This window comes from Cololabis saira, chromosome 8 (genome assembly GCF_033807715.1).
Source record: "Cololabis saira isolate AMF1-May2022 chromosome 8, fColSai1.1, whole genome shotgun sequence".
NCBI classification, from domain to species: Eukaryota; Metazoa; Chordata; class Actinopteri; order Beloniformes; family Belonidae; genus Cololabis; species Cololabis saira.
Window position 1 is genome coordinate 18,927,460 of NC_084594.1, and position 16,628 is coordinate 18,944,087.

The 16,628-nt window shown below is 42.1% G+C and overlaps 1 protein-coding gene across 10 annotated transcripts in view; it reads left to right on the forward strand.

The window, feature by feature from the left end:
* LOC133448459 (dedicator of cytokinesis protein 3-like) overlaps positions 1-16,628 on the forward strand; it is a 246,147-nt gene that overhangs the window by 221,753 nt on the left and 7,766 nt on the right. For 4 of the 10 annotated variants that reach the window (XM_061727004.1, XM_061727010.1, XM_061727013.1 and 1 more), the window contains 27 exons: positions 473-619; positions 1,628-1,726; positions 1,856-1,950; positions 2,036-2,111; positions 2,564-2,664; positions 4,288-4,346; positions 4,504-4,652; positions 4,735-4,820; positions 4,970-4,996; positions 5,874-5,969; positions 6,279-6,339; positions 6,422-6,515; positions 6,616-6,764; positions 7,710-7,796; positions 8,086-8,190; positions 8,337-8,478; positions 8,685-8,851; positions 10,226-10,312; positions 10,493-10,672; positions 10,972-11,055; positions 11,392-11,508; positions 11,976-12,106; positions 13,187-13,322; positions 14,044-14,125; positions 14,274-14,392; positions 14,481-14,568; positions 14,660-14,779. In XM_061727004.1, coding sequence (XP_061582988.1) covers positions 473-619; positions 1,628-1,726; positions 1,856-1,950; positions 2,036-2,111; positions 2,564-2,664; positions 4,288-4,346; positions 4,504-4,652; positions 4,735-4,820; positions 4,970-4,996; positions 5,874-5,969; positions 6,279-6,339; positions 6,422-6,515; positions 6,616-6,764; positions 7,710-7,796; positions 8,086-8,190; positions 8,337-8,478; positions 8,685-8,851; positions 10,226-10,312; positions 10,493-10,672; positions 10,972-11,055; positions 11,392-11,508; positions 11,976-12,106; positions 13,187-13,322; positions 14,044-14,125; positions 14,274-14,392; positions 14,481-14,568; positions 14,660-14,779 — 2,884 coding nt within the window. The remainder of the gene's footprint in view (positions 1-472; positions 620-1,627; positions 1,727-1,855; positions 1,951-2,035; positions 2,112-2,563; positions 2,665-4,287; positions 4,347-4,503; positions 4,653-4,734; positions 4,821-4,969; positions 4,997-5,873; positions 5,970-6,278; positions 6,340-6,421; positions 6,516-6,615; positions 6,765-7,709; positions 7,797-8,085; positions 8,191-8,336; positions 8,479-8,684; positions 8,852-10,225; positions 10,313-10,492; positions 10,673-10,971; positions 11,056-11,391; positions 11,509-11,975; positions 12,107-13,186; positions 13,323-14,043; positions 14,126-14,273; positions 14,393-14,480; positions 14,569-14,659; positions 14,780-16,628) is intronic. The other 6 variants (XM_061727006.1, XM_061727011.1, XM_061727008.1 and 3 more) reach the window with 5 other exon arrangements.

Sequence of the window (16,628 nt, forward strand, 5' to 3'; positions counted from 1 at the left end):
GTCACGCCGGCTCTCACTCTTGGCAGACGCAGATGGGTTCTGCGTCTGCAGAGCGGCGATGTGAGGGAGCTCGAAACACTGAAGAGAAGATCTCTGTGCAAAAGTCAGGAAATGATCATCGACTATTCATGTACAGGGTTATGTTAATGTGAGTGGTCCCAGAGGGGAGGGATAAGAGGGTGAACAGGCTGGCAGACTGATATATTCCTGATGCACAAAACACATGATGACAGAGAGGAAAACCATCAACATTATGTGTCACTAAAGCAACATTATAGAGCACTGAATTGTTTTAATGTGACTTTTAAAAGCAAAGATCCGAATTCTGCTTTCACATTTAGAAAACCTGTTTGCAGATCTCCTTTTTTGTCTTTCGCTCAGTTGCTTTTCATTCCTTACTTCACTTTTCCTTTCCCATTCTTCCCATTTCTGGCGTCTGCTCTTCCCCTCAAATCCGCCTTTTCCCCTCCAGGACACGTCGGTGCAGGAGGAGGTGGAGATGATGGTGGAGTCCCTGTTGGACGTCCTCCTGCAGACCCTTTTGTCAATCATGAGCAAGAGCCAATCGCAGGAGGCGGTAAGGGGTCAACGCTGTCCGCAGTGCACCGCGGAGATCACTGTTAGTAACTAACAATACAACTACTACTACTTTACTCCACCCCACCCTCTCCGCTCATTTCATCCACGTCTCCGTCTTCAGGATGGGCAATATTGAAAGATTTGTCACACCTAAAACACCGGCCCGATGATATAACTCCTGTTGAGTCCTGTTGATATTGTCCATATTGCCTTTTCCTCGTTCATCTGTTCAGCATCCACCGACCCACTTTGTGATCAATTCTCTGATCAGACACAGGTCCTCCTCCCCGTTGTGTGCATGCTAGCATGCCTTTGATAAATACTAAAAGTGGTGTAAATGTGTGCTTTGTCCCCTCTTTATCTTCCATTATAAGATATTCTGTAGTAAGTGAGGTGTTATGTAATAATAAGATGCTCATTCATCAGTTATTTCTGAAGTTATTTTTCTCCGTTTCTTTTAAAACTTTTATGCAGTTTAGTGACTGTTTTGAAAACTGTCAACCATTCTGCATCTATATTTCCCCCCATCTCATCTCTGGCTCAGTCTCAGTCGTCCTGACCACTACGCCTTGATTTTTTAATATTTTTTTATTTTTACAACCTTGAACCTGAAGAGGTTGTGGTAAATAAGAAATTAATATTAATATTTTTCACGGTTATACTCAGAAGTCTATGTCATTACAATTGAAGTCGAGAACATGACCCCTCATGTTGACCTAAATTTCCTCAACTCAATCATTTTAACACAAACATTATTGGAAATAATGTGTCATTACAACATATTCAGATTGATTAGGGGGTCATTACTGCAGGCTTTTGTTCTGCTTCTTCAATAATAACGCGTGTGTCCTACATTTGCGTTGAAGATAATCTTCTGCTTGAGAAACATAAGTAAGGAGTCAGAGGAGGCGACGGTCACCACGGTGACCGGCTGGTGGATCAGGATCAGTCTGGGAAAGAGTCAGCTGTCTCCATCTCCAGTCTTTGACTCGCTGATAACTGCAGCGACTGCAGCTCACGTGACTGTCGCTGTTGTGCTCTTTGGCAGGGGGAGTATGTGTCCTGCCTCCTGTCACTTCTCCGCCAGATGACAGACATCCACTTCCAACGCTTGATGGAAAACTTCCAGAGCAAGGACGAGCTCAAGGTAGAGGAACGGACACAGTCATGTGGAGTCTCAGCGAGATCCTCTGAAGATGCAGAAGAGCAGACTACTGCTGTACCGTTGGTCCAATAACCTCTAATTCCTTCTCTTGTTTCATTCCCGCCTCCACAGGAGTTCCTCTTGAAGATTTTGTGTGTGTTCAGAAACCTGATGAAGCTGAGCATTTTCCCCCGCGACTGGAACATCATGAGGCTGCTCACGAGCAAGTAAGACCCAGATAAAAGCAGCAGCCCGCGTCCGCGCCGCCCGGGGGATGAACATCCAGCAACAAATGTGTGTTTCTGTCTGCAGCATCATCCTGACCACGGCCCAGTACCTCTCTCCTGCTCTGCACAAGAACTTTACAGAAACAGACTTTGACTTTAAGGTACACGGATTTAACTTCCACATTTTTATTTCTGTACACACAACATCAGCACACAGCTTTTACTCTGTCTGATGCAAATAAAACACAGCTGAAGTTTAGGTATACGCAGAGTTAAAAAGACCTGATCATCTACTGTTACTTCTGCATGTTTTTGCCACAACTTAAATCAGAAAATATTCCTTTCAAGTCATCACGTTTCTTTTCTTTAAATGAACCACCGGGAGCTCTTTAAAAGTGTTCGCTGGCTTTTCTGCATCTAAGAATCATCCGAAATGCCAGCTTCCTCAGTCCAAGGACAGCATGCATGCGGAGAAAAAAATCGTCTTTGAGGCATCATTATGCACTTGAAGAGGAATCCGTTGGATCTGAACATCAAAGACCCCCTAAAACGAGGAGCGGTAACCGTGCTTTGGTGGATTTCCATGTGGTAACGTCAGCTTGTGTGTGAACAGGTGTGGAACTCCTACTTCAGTCTGGCTGTGCTCTACATCAACCAGCCCAGTTTACAGCTGGAGAACCTGAGTCCTGCCAAGAGGAAGAAGGTCTTAGACAAGTAAGGACACGCACACACACGCACGCACACACACACACACACACGCACACACACACACACACACACACGCACACACACACACACACACACACACACACACACACACACACACACACACACACACACACACACACTAACTAGAAGGAAAGCAAACACACATTTGTAGCGACTTCAAAGAGGAAAAAAAAGGGAGTCGCTGAGAGACTGAGGTTGGGCCTGACTGTGTGACCCGCATAACAAAAACTTCACTGAGATCAAAATAAGTTCAAGCTTTTATTAACGAAAAAAAAAAGTTAATTATGATAATGTGCACAAACTTAAAGTAATCACGGGGATCAAAAAAGGTAGCGGTGAACAAAAAATACAGCGACCGAGCTCACTCTCTCGCCCCCCCTTAATGAGGAGTATCTGGTGTACAAATTAACTAATATCCCCGCCCATAAACATGTGACACGCTGTCCCCATAATCAATATGACTACATAAATTATATTATGACCAAAACACAAAACAAACTCCCAACAATATCCATTAATCCTCAAAAACACCTATTAGTTTGTTTATGGCTCCTACACACATTATTTCAGTTAAACTGGCAACACTGCATGAACTCAAAACCGCACAGTGTCTGATGGTTTTAGTGAAAACATGCCAGCAGGTGGTAACACACACACTCATACACACACACAACTGTCATCTCACCATAATGGTGGTTTTTATTATTGGACCTTATAATGAAATCAGCTTCTCTTAACGTACAGCACACGCGTGTCATAATATTAGCACCTTTAAAGAGCCGCATGTCATTTTGTTGGGGGATTTAACCAAAGTCTCTGAACTGGTGGGTAATTTCATGCGACAGCGCCACGTATTCCTGCACCTGCCGACAATAATGACTACACAGCTCCACCTGTGAATGAAATCAGCACACTACATCAAACTTTAAGGGTGTGTTGCTAGTTTTAGAATTGTAACATTATCATTTGGAGTGATGAATAAAATAGTTTAAGAAAATCACATTAACTTAATTATCATAACATTTCCGGTAAATATGACTGATAAGTTCTAAGTTTTTCTCGTCAGATGCAGGGGATCAGTGATTTAATTCAGGGCCCAAACTGCAGTGAAAACCACACACCTGAAGACCAACATGAGCAAGACAGTCCGAGGATTTATGTGACATATAGCAGGCATTAACAACGTCAGCAAAACGCTAAATATCTCCTAGATGGTAGGGACAGAGTCGCAGGTCAGAAGCGAAGCGGTGTAAAACTTAGATAACGATGATGTAAATGAAGCAACATAACTTTAGTTGACTTAACATATATCCACAAAAGTAGCTCTCACATCTAGCTGCATCGTTAATACTCCCGAAACACGTGGTGTAGATGAAGTATGTGATGATGGATGAAGATGTGAACCAAAGCTCTTCTCTGTGATGAGCTAGTGTTTTTCTACCTTTGCTTTTGTCTCGCGTCAACAACTCTCAAGTTAAACACAATTTAAGAAGCTGACTGCAGAACAGTCCTCTAAATACTGATAACTTGACTATTAACACAAACGTTAACATTGCTCTTCCAGTTAAAAACATTGATGTTTAAACTAATTTCCTTGTCTTTTTGCAGATATGGTGACATGAGGGTGATGATGACGTATGAGCTTTTCAGTATGTGGCAGAACTTGGGTAAGAACCTGATTAACATCCCTCATCATCTGCCAGACCGTTTCCTTTAAAATGATGTTTGTGGATATATTTTTGTCTGTTTATAAAACTTGTCCTCACTGTTTTCCTGAAGTAGACATATTACCTGTCTGATGGAACGTGTTTATGGTGATCGTAGGAGAGAATAAGATCCATTTCATCCCCGGCATGATCGGCCCGTTCCTGGGGGTGACGTTGGTCCCTCAGGTGGAGGTGAGAAACATCATGATCCCCATCTTCCACGACATGATGGACTGGGAGCAGCGCAAGAACGGGAACTTCAAACAGGTGCGTTCCAGGAGACGGCAGCTCTGGAAGCAGCTCGGTCGCATCGCAACGCTCCGTTTTACTTTTCTATCCCTGCACGCAGGTGGAGGCTGAGTTGATCGACAAGTTGGACAGTTTGGTCTCTGAGGGGAAAGGTGACGAGAACTACAGAGAACTCTTCAGTTTGCTGTAAGAAACACAGACGGAGTCGGTTTGTGTGCTTTAACATCCACCTTCTGTTCTGTCCCTCCCTCCTTGATAACAAAGGTTCACTCTCACTTTTTTCACTGCTCTAACACTGCTGTGTGTGTTTGCTTTGCTCTGTGCTGCGGGACTAGAACCCAGCTGTTTGGGCCTTATCCCAGGTATGACACTTCTTACACCTAGATCCTTGCTGCAAACATTTCACCTGCCTGCAGTCAACATGTTGGGGATGTTAGTGATTAGAGTCATTGTTAACCTGCTCAGATGTTGTGAATCAGCCGGCTATTAATCCAAAGTTCTGGTATCTATTTGTAAAACCAAAACGTTGTTAAATTAATAATTTTTTGTTTTTATCATGAAGTGCAGAAATGGAAATATGTGTTAAATTTTATTTGTCTTATTAACAAGAGCAACAAAGAAATTAGTAATGTTATGAAAATGAAAAAAGAGCTGCTCCACAGACTGGTAAGGTCCCTGATTGCCTGCTGTTCTGCTTTCAAAATAAGAGTTCCTGCTCTGTTCACTCCAACTAATACTGAAAAAAATTACCATAACATGAAATAATAACACATCTTTGTTCTTGTTTTAGTGTCCTTTTTTTCTACTTTCATGATTCAAACTATCTATCAACTCAAAATTATGTATGATTATGCAAAATTATTAAGTAATTTACTTTGAAAATAGAGCCCATTGTATATGCAAACACTTGCCTTTGCTGCAAATCTAAGTTCATGAATGTGAATGTGAAGCTGAATATTGAGACCTGAGTGGCATGAGGTGTGCTTATGATCCATCATTATAAAACACGATTAGTAGAAGTCAGACTGAAACTTTGACGTGACCTCGGCTACACCTCATCAATATCTCACGCACAAGCTCAGGTGCCTTCAGGCCCCTACCTGGGCCGCATCACACCTGACGCTTCCTCTACGTCACTCCAGCCACAACTACAAGTTGACAGATTCACAGCACCATGATAGCTTTGCCTCCTAAGTCTAAACTACACAACAGTGTCTGACGTTTGCATTTTCTTTGAAGCCTGTTGGAGAAGATCGAGCAGGAAACGTGGCGAGAGACGGGGATCTCCTTCGTTACTTCCGTCACACGGCTGATGGAGCGGCTGCTGGACTATAGGTACCAGTGTTTGCATCCACTCACACACCGGACACACTTTACCTGTTGGTGTTTGCAGAGAATACGTGTTTCATTTTATAATAATGTCTGTTTTGTCATCGACGAATGTCTTATGACCTAAAACAAACGTTTTTTCTGTTTCTCTCATGAAGAAAAATAGTTTTTATACTGTTTGTCTGAATACATCATATCAGTGTGTGGTACATGTTTATAACTTGGGCATAAAGAGAAAGCAAAAGAGACCATTGGAGTAAGAGATTAGATTAATAAGAGGCTTGACTTTCTTCATGAAGCTGTTGTTTTGTTCAGGGACTGTATGAAAGGAGATGAGACGGAAAACAAGAAGATTGGCTGCACCGTGAATCTGCTGGTAAGCTTCACACCATGTTGACTCCGTGACGGAAGGTTTTTGCCGTTATCACAGCCATCATTCCCGTCTTGTGTCCCGACAGAACTTCTACAAGTCGGAGATCAACAAGGAGGAGATGTACATCCGCTACATCCACAAGCTGTGCGACATGCATCTCCAGGCTGAGAACTTCAACGGTAAAGGCGCACACGCGCACCCTCACATGCACAGTGTACGAGACGTGTCTCTGATGTCCCTGATATCTCTGATGTCCCGCTGTCCTCCGTTTGGTCTCAGAGGCGGCGTTCACCCTGCTGCTGTACTGGGAGCTGCTGAACTGGGACGAGCGGCCTCTGAAGGAGTTCCTGCATTATCCCGCTCAGACCGAGTGGCACCGCAAGGAGGGTCTCTGCCGCAAAGTTATCCACTATTTCAACAAGGGAAAGGTCAGCTGTCGTGCACACCTGCACAGATGTTAGAGGTGGCACATCACTGCCAGTCAGAGCAAAGTAGATGCAGAAATCAGATTAATTAATCACCATTTCTACTTTATAGCTGAAGAAAACCCGGGATAAATTACTCAGGGCTGCAAGTAGCTTTGATTTTTAATAATTAAGGGTTTATGGATGTTTTAAAGTCATATGTTCAAGCTGAAAAAATCTATTTTAATACTTAAAAAACTAGACTAGATTTGAAAAAGAAAAGAAAACAAACCTTTAAAGCTTTAAAGCACAGATTAACCAAACATGGACCTCAAAAGCATCATCTATGTAAACACTGGATTTTAATGACGCGTCTGAAATGCAGTGATTATGTGGACAGAACCAAGCGTGGATTAAATGCTTCAGAAAATAGAGAAGAGGACTCAGAAATTTTATTTTTCCAATAATTTAACTTTGTATTGATTCAGTTGAAGTATGACTGCCAGCAGTGTTACTTCACATCAAGCTCGCTCACTGCAGTAAAAGCTTGTCATCGATGTAAAAAGGACAGAAAGACCTGAAAATGTCCTCTCCTTAACTTCCAGGAAGGATGTTTTCACAAAGCAGTCAGTCACGAATGATTTAGCATCAACAGTTAGTCACATGTTGTACAAGTTTGTGAAACAATGTTGACTTTCGATGTTTTGAAGACCCACATATTTTTCTTATTATTTTTTTTATTAAATATAATTTTTTTTTTTTAAAGAGGGATTTATCGATGTTGCTGTGTTATTGACTGGGTACTGTATACATCCTGCACTTCGCTGTCTCTTACGTCATAACACAGGACATTTCTAGCGGCACACTGCCCCAACTAATCTCCTATCGTAGATTTGTTTTCTAATTATGTAAATATCAAGTGTTATTGTGCGTCTCAAACTGCCCTAAAGACGTCTGTGTGTCCTAAAGTGTTGGGAGTACGGTGTTCCTCTGTGCCGGGAGCTGGCCTTTCAGTATGAATCATTGTACGACTACCAGAGCCTCAGCTGGATACGGGTGAGCGGCCATCACTAAAGGTGGTTTCTGTTGTATCAGGAATATTACACCATGATTGAGCAATTACTGTAGATCACCATGTATATTTCATCACATTATTATCATCTCTGATCAGGAAAAACAGAAGACATTCTATATTTAGGTTCATGTAGTTTTTAGTGTCACTTCATTCTTCAGGTGGAGTAATTAATGGAAAAGGAGATGTAACTATAATTCAGTGGCATTTATATTTCCAGTGTCTGAGTGCTTTAAATCAAGCTTTAATCACTTGTATTTCCTGTGTGTTTAGAAAATGGAAGCAGCATATTACGACAACATCATGGAGCAGCAACGCCTGGAGCCGGAGTTCTTCAGGGTGGGATTCTACGGCAGGAAATTCCCCTTTTTCCTCAGAGTGAGTGATTTATTATCTTAAGTTTACTAATCCGTGCCAAAGTCAGATAGTTTCCCACTGATCAGACGGATAAAAGCCTTTCATGTACCACAAAGCAAATGAAGACTTTTATAAAGAATTTCTGCCTTTTTTTGTTTTCGCTGAAGAACAAAGAGTTTGTCTGCCGTGGCCATGACTACGAAAGATTAGAAGCCTTCCAGCAAAGAATGCTGGGAGAATTCCCACAAGCCATTGCAATGCAGCACCCCAATCAACCAGATGAAGCCATCCTGCAGTGTGATGCGCAGTGTATCCTTCAGAAGAGAGAGCATGTTGCATGTTTGAATGTTTATTAACGTTCCTTCAATGATGGTTTGATTTCCGTATCAGAATACAGCTTATTACCATGAAACAGAATATAAAATATTTGTCTTTTAGTTTAGTTTTATACATATTAGGCTCACAAAGCTTGCCATATCCAGTTGGTCCCTTGACTCCCCCGTTCCTCGGCTCAGACCTCCAGATCTACGCGGTAACGGCGGTTCCAGACAGCGTCACCGTCCTCCAGATGGACAGAGTGCCAGACCGCATTAAGAGCTTCTATCGGGTGAATAACGTTCGGCGGTTTCGTTACGATCGGCCGTTTCACAAAGGACCCAAAGACAAGGAGAATGAGTTCAAGGTGAGCAGAAAAGTTGGTTGATGACTGGCCTTTGACTTCACAATCTTCACTTACTGGAGAAGTGAAAAGAAGGACTTTTATTTTGAAGATGCAGCCATGTCAGAAACATTGAATAAAGCATGTTTGTACCAATGAGAGTAAAGATTTTCTAAATAACTTTCAAATAATTATTTCAGTTTACTCTGTCTAATATTTTCTGGCTATTTCATTGATCTAGAAGCCTCTAAAGAGATACTTTGATGTTTGATCTAATCAAGTGAAAAACAAAATGACTGACGGCTGAAATAACGTGCTGAGTTGTGACAAAAAGACCTGTGCAGAAAACTGTAGAGTGATTGAAGTATTTTACTCCCTGAGGAGGACAAAATAAGACACGGGAGGGCGTACTTCTCCGGCATCAAATGTCTCCCACCCTCAGTCTTCACGAAAATGTGCTAATTTCTTGTCTTAAGTATAGTAAAACCACTATCTGCTAGAAAATGTACTGTTCTTCTAGGTTTTCAGTAAATATCGTGTCATTTTCGTCCCCATTTGAGCTGATAAATCCAAATTACTGCAAATTGTTTAAGTTTGGTGGTGCATTTACTCCTTATTTATTTATTCCTGACAACATTTTTTCAATTTCTTTTCTATATTTTTAAAATATAAATATTGTCCCCATATGAAATGAAGGAAGAGTACATGATTATGGCCAGCAGGTGGTGCTAATGCTGTTTCTAGCTCTGCAAATCCTAATACAATTTAATGCAATTTATCTATTTATACAACTGATTTTATACTTTGTTTTCTTCTGTGCGAGTCCTGTATGTGCAGATTTTTGCTCTCCCTTTGTCTTAGTTTATGGTTAAGTTTCAAGTTCAGCTTTTTTTCTAAACCACCATGTATTGCTCATGCACCTTTATTGTGTAAATGTTGTGGGACAAGCTGAATCTTTATCCTTTGAAAATACTTGCACGTGGTCTCTGAAGAGCCTGATAGCTCACGTGGTTGAGCAAGTGCATCATTTACATCAGCTTCAGTCGCAGGTTCAACTGCAGCCTCACACTGTTGAAGTTCAGCAGAGTTCAAGTGCATTCACACCCGCGTTTCCATGGAAATGCAACCCTTCTGGTTTATCTTGTTTCAAACATATTACCTACCAGACAGACACATTGTCCCTAAATATATTTGAATGATGCCTGAGGGTGATCACATACAATTCCAGTTTAATTTATAGAAACAAGTATTATGATGATCACATCTCAGCATCTGCATGATACTTAGTCATTAGTATTTAATTACTACACACACTTCTAAACGCATGTTAGTGGGTTATGCAGGGGTTTCATTATGACTGAAATCAAACCCTGTGACTTGTTTTTGTGGATGTTTCAGAGTCTCTGGATAGAGAGGACGACTCTGACGCTCACTCACCCTCTGCCGGGGATCTCACGCTGGTTCGAGGTGGACAGGAGAGAACTGGTGAGACAGTGAAGAGCATCGTTTATTGTGAAGGAATGTTTTCAACATGAACTTTTTGCTTTTTAAGGATCCGACACTACTTGGACAAGTTGTTAAATAGAAAGTTGAAATGAAAGCTCCAACCGTCTATCACCACTCATTCATTGACGTCCTCCTCCTTGACTCCCTGGTTTTTCTCAGGTGGAGGTGAGCCCGCTAGAAAACGCCACCTCTGTGGTAGAGAACAAGAACCAGGAGCTGCGGACCCTGATCAGTCAGTACCAACACAAACAGCTGCACGGCAACATCAACCTGCTCAGCATGACGCTGAACGGAGTCATCGACGCCGCCGTGAACGGAGGCATCGCCAGATACCAGGAGGTCAGGCATCAAAAACATCCAAAACGGCTCCGTTAGGCGTCGTCGGGTTCACGAAACGTGTTTCCTCTTCAGTGGTGTTGCAGGTTTCTGCACCAATGAGAGGAAATCTTTATCTAAGAGCACATGAGTGTGACTGTCATGGACGCCTCTGTTTGATTGAACAATTTAAAAACTCATTTTGAATTAATTTACTAAAAACAAAAAAATGTAGCACTTGCAACAGTAAAAGTCTTGACATTAAAAATAACGGTTATAATGTCATACTTCTTGTATGTGCTTTTTCTTTTTTCCGTCACCAGGCGTTTTTTGACAAAGAGTACATCACCAGCCACCCTGAAGACACAGAGAAGATCACGCAGCTCAAAGACCTGATGCAGGAGCAGGTGACTCCTTCTGCTCAAGTTTCAGATGTGATCTTAACCATGAAATACACAGAGGGCTTTAACCACTAGGTAACTGCAGCATCTGAGTAGGACTGACATAATCTAACAAGACTCCAGAATAAAGACTTAGCAATGACTTAATGAAGTTTCTCATCTTTCGCGTGGAAAAGGTCCAAACGTACATCTGAGGGTTTGACCTAGCTCTCAAAACCACATCTTTGCAGCTAAACCCAAACTGAACTGAGTGTGCTCACTAGGAACTCATGAAGGAAGTTTATAAAAGACATAAAACCCACTCTAGCTGGACACTGAACACGATGTCTCAATCTCACTCAGGTCCACATCCTTGGAGTGGGTCTGGCTGTGCACGAGAAGCTCGTGCATCCAGAAATGCGTCCCCTGCACAAGAAGCTGATAGATCAGTTCCAGATGATGAGGAGCAGCCTCTGCCATGTGAGTCCTGCAACAGCCTTCACAACAGCAGCTTTCGTGGAACATTTCACCTTTTCGATGAACTGCAGGACTCAGAGGAGAAAAACACGAAACATTTCATGAGACTAAATATGATGACTGAAGACTAAAGCAACTATGAGTCTAGAAGGTTTCCATCCATCATAAACATGCTACAGGGTCGACCAGCACGGTGAAGGAGCTTAATTAGTTCCCTTTTCAAAGAGGATGCTCTCGTGCCTCCAGCTCAGAGCTGCTGCCAAGAATTGAAAGTCTTTCAACTTTGAACATTTCACCTCCTGAATTTGTATCAAGGCATTAAAAATGCATCTTTTCAGACAACAGACTGCAGCGGTTTTCCTAAAATATGCTGTTAAGGTTTCTGAAAAGCCATTTTGTTGCCATCTTCCTTGTTCGTTTTATCCCTTATTCACTGGTGCGCCGTAGGGCAGTGTGAATATTCAGAGCAGTGTTTCTATGTTGCATTTCAGGGCCTACCTGGACTAGAGAGGTCCGGTTCTGGAGCCAACACCCCCAGGGGGATCCTGGCCTCTCACAGCCCCATGAGCCCCGAGAGCTTCAAGCTCATGCACCGACACAGGTCAGCAGCACCAACTCAGCTCGCAGGTTCATTTTTGCACGGTAACATTGTTCTGCTTTATTGTTGCCGAGTGACACCCTGCAGCATCCATCTGCAGCATCCATCTGCAGCATCCATCCATACATCCATCCAGCCACATGAACATGAATACATCCACTTATTCAGGGTAACTGCAGATCATAAAACTGGAAAAAGCTTCTGTAAAACAGCTTTTGAAGGATTTGAAAGGTGTCAAGTGTCATTTTTGGATGGATATCATGTGAAAACATCTCCCTACCCTTTCACGCAGTAGGGATCTCAGCATAATACAGCTGGTACCTCTCAGCTTACTTTGGTAAATGGGTGAAATAGTTGACAGGGAGAAGGTTCTCTGGGCTTGTTTGCGTCGGCTCTTTGGTCCAGACGAAGCCAAATGTCTGGCAGAGAATAGGAAGAGACACAACTGCTGGCTTGTTGTTTATTTATCATCACCCTATCAGTGGTATAGCTGTAAAAACAAGCGCTGAAGTATATTTAATGTGGGTTTTGAAGATCCTGAACTCTGCAGAAACCCCCTCAGACCGTTCTGTAGTCACACACACGCCTTCTCACCAACTTCTCCATCATTCTGCAGTGATTTCATCTCCTGAATTCAGTCGGGATCGTTGTTAATTTCATGACATTTCTTTATCTTCAGCTGCTTACATCACACTTTCTGAAAATATTCCATTTTCTATTTGTTTCTTTCTATCTATCTTCCACCCCCAACCAACCACCACCTGCCCTCTTGCATGGTCTGGGTTGCCGATCGATCTCATTCTCACCAAATAACGTTGCATGCACGGTTTTGCTGTTATTTTTGGCCTCTTTCTTCCAATTTTTGGTTGTACTGCACTCTGCACGACTCCTCCCCCCTGGTCCTTTTCCTCCTGATCCTCCCTGTCCTCCTTTCTTCTCCTCCTTTTCCCCATACCGCTCCTTTTCCCCATCCTTTCACCTCCCCACCCTCTTTCTGACCCTATCTTTTGCACTTTAATCCCCTTTCTTCCGTCCTTTCCCCTTTTCTCTTCACCTACTCCCGCTCCTGTTCCCTCCTCCCAGTCCCATTGCTGTTTTGACTCCAGTGCGCATTTCGTCCCCCTCTCTCTCCTCCCACAACTCCAGTGAGACAGGTAATCTGGTGATCCTGGCTGACGGCATGGTGATGGAGCACCCCGAGGACTTCTACCGGATGCAGGTCAGTGGCACTGAAGGGAACGTCGTTCACAAATCACCGTTATTTACATGCAAATGACAAATATTTCAAATGTCCCTGTAAAATATGTTGGCTGCTTAACAATGTGGATTTATCACATTGTTAAAATGAAGTGGCCTTTTGCACAAAACGTGATGATCTTCATGTCATTCAAAAGGTTGTTTTTCTGAGACATAAAAAGATGAATTATAAAATATTAATGATTAATTGATATTCACAAAGCGAATCTAATAAAAGTAATCATTAACAGTTTTGCATGATGAGAACATTTCTTTAAATGACTCATTCAGGGACTGAAGTCAGTGTTTGAGTAAGTTGGAAAAGTTACTTTTATGACGTACATAAAGGATTTTTATTATAGTTGTAAAAGTTTCAACACTTTCCTTGTTACACTAAAATACATTTACAACGGTAATAAATGGAAATGGATGACTTATACGTGGAGTTCGGATAGAAGATCATTCATTAAGTTAAGGATCACACAGCTTTATAATTGACTTTATTAGATTTATGAACACTATTGAAACATTTCCTTTGAGATGTGTTTTGATTCTGAACAAGAAAGAGAAGTAGCTGTACAGATAACCATCACATCCAACTTCTTTCTGCAGCCGAACTTTATTGCATTTATATCTTTTTAACTCAATAATTTCTACTGTATTGTTATAGCTGGAATTTACATACCATGACACTTTCTCTGCAGGCAAGCCCCTCCTCCTCAAGTCTTAGCTCCACCCACTCCGCACCTCCTCAGATGATAAACTCCACCCCCTCATCCATCAGAGGTGAGCAGCTCACATGCAGCCGTCATACGGGGAGATCTGGGGTGCAGATAATTCATCTCTTAGACCTGAAGATTCTTTGATAAATGTTAAGATGTAACATTGCAAATAACAGATGCTTTAGTTTCAAATGTCGTCTTTACCCCTGCAGTCGGCTCTCCTTCTCTGCCGGACAAGTACAGACACAACAGAGAAATGCTGATGCTTCTGCCGCCGCACAGAGACAGACCAAGCAGCGCCATGTACTCCAACATCACTGAGAACGGACAGGTACCGAGGGAGGAAACAGACGACAACACGGACTCAAACGTTCACAGCCTTTCTGTTGTTCTGCAATGGTCTCATTCTGTCTCTGCAGCCACCAACCTTCCAGCGGGCCTTGTTCCATCAGGTGATCGGTCCATGCAAACCCTGCAGCGACCCCAACCTCTCCGTGGCGGAGAAAGGTAAACAAACACACGCCATGAATATTCTATTTACAGTCCATTTGTTGTTCCTGCTCTTCACTTTCACGTCTCTTTCTCTGCTCTTCTTCAGTCCTCACCACTCCCAGCAGTTGGAGTTTGGACAGTGGAACCAGGGAAGCGCTCCCGTTCCTCTCCTCCCATGTCGGCAGTGTCATGGCACCGCCGGTCCCACCGCGCAACGTGCCTCATGGTATGAAACCGCTGCCGTCTACGTGTGCTGGACATCTGCCGCCGTGTCTCCTTTGGAAATAGATTTTGAGTTATATTTTTTGGCACATTTCTCCGCGTAGATACATGCACGTAGATGCCGTGTCTGGTCTTGTGGGATGCATCACTGCAGCCACCGTCTCACTCAGGAGTTCTGACCACATTGTAAATGCCAGAATTTAATGCTGCATTCAATCATCACTAACAAAGCTAGGTGTTTGCAATTATAAAGTATCCTAAAAGGTTTTCCTATAATATCTGTGAATAAAACTTCCTTCATTGAGGACTGCATGTAATGATATACGGTAGGATACAAACCTGCTGTATCTGCAGGTTTTAAAGTTGTTAGGCCTTGATTTCCGTCTCCTCAGAAAATGTAGCCAGATATATAAATAAATGAAGAGTTCAAATTTTGAGGTTTCATTTCTATGTAGCTTTTCAATTGAGCAACATCTTAAATGCTCTCTGATGTTGCGTTACTAAAATGTGGTTTGAAAATCCTCACCACGATGGTTTCAAACGTACATGAAAATTAATATTTGAACCATGTCTGTTTGAGGTCATAACCCTTACCTTTAATTGAGCCAAATGTATTTTTACACTATGTCTGCAATTTTAAGAAACCAGACAGCTTGAAAATGTATTTAAAATCCAGAGATTTATTTTATTTTATTTTTACTTAGGACATTCAAACTCACTATGAGGCAGTACCACTTCTGACCACACGAGGGCGGATGTGCGATGCTGTTGTGCATTATTCAGCATCTGTGGTAATAATCTGGTTGCAGCATTTGTTTGCTCTTCTTAGTTGCTTTAATTACAGCATTAGTGTAACACTTAGTTACTTGTAACAATCCTGTTTATATTGATCCCTGAAGTCTGTGGATTATCGGAACAGATTCAAAGCAAAGGAGCAAAGAGGAAGTGATCGCACCAAAAACACGTCATAGTTTACATTGATTTAAGTGTTTGTGCATCAACTATATACAGCGTGCATTTTATATAATCACAGCAGATCACTTTGATGCAGAGAACTTTGGGGAATCTTTACTGTGCAGAAGAGAAACTGTATTTTAACTTTGTTCAGAGGCATCGGCGTCTCTGGACTCGGAGGCATCAGGGAGGGACAATAGCAGTGTGAACAAAGGAAAAAAGGGGTCTCCCGCACACTGTCAAGTCACTTGCATAAGACTTTAATAAAGCAAACAAACAACGTTTCGGTCAACCACAGGACCTTTCGCAAGCAGAGATTTAGACAATAGCAGAGTGGAAATGTGTACTATGGTCATATTACCTAGCATTCCACATCATCATGTTCTCTCAACCAAAGTTAAAAAAAGGCTTAGGCTTAGTGCCCTCGCTGAAGGTTTTTGACATTTTTATGTCTTTGATGATGGCATTAATGCAGGATAGTGTTCTGGTATTCAGAGCAACATGCGCTGCCCTCAAGACGACACCTTTTTCAGAGACGTCCATGAATTCATCACAAGATGAAGAGAAAACCATATTCTGCACACATCACAGCGCATGGCCTGGTCTACGGGGAGTCCTGACTGGTCCGAGAGAAACAGTTTCTGGAGAATTTAGAAACAAAAAAGATGCAGCTCCAACTGCCTTTTTTAGTTAAACACCTTAAGTTGTGTTTCATCACTTCGTATCTCAATACCAGAACTTATTGTAATTGTTGCCAGCAGGAGCAGCAACATGCTAAAAGCTTTACTGTCTCCTCTTTTGTTTGTTTTTTATTCATGTTGAAGACCTGAAATGTAAAAATCTATCTGCATCAAAACTAAATCTATGAAACATTGCATGCTTATTTTCGGTGCATTTTC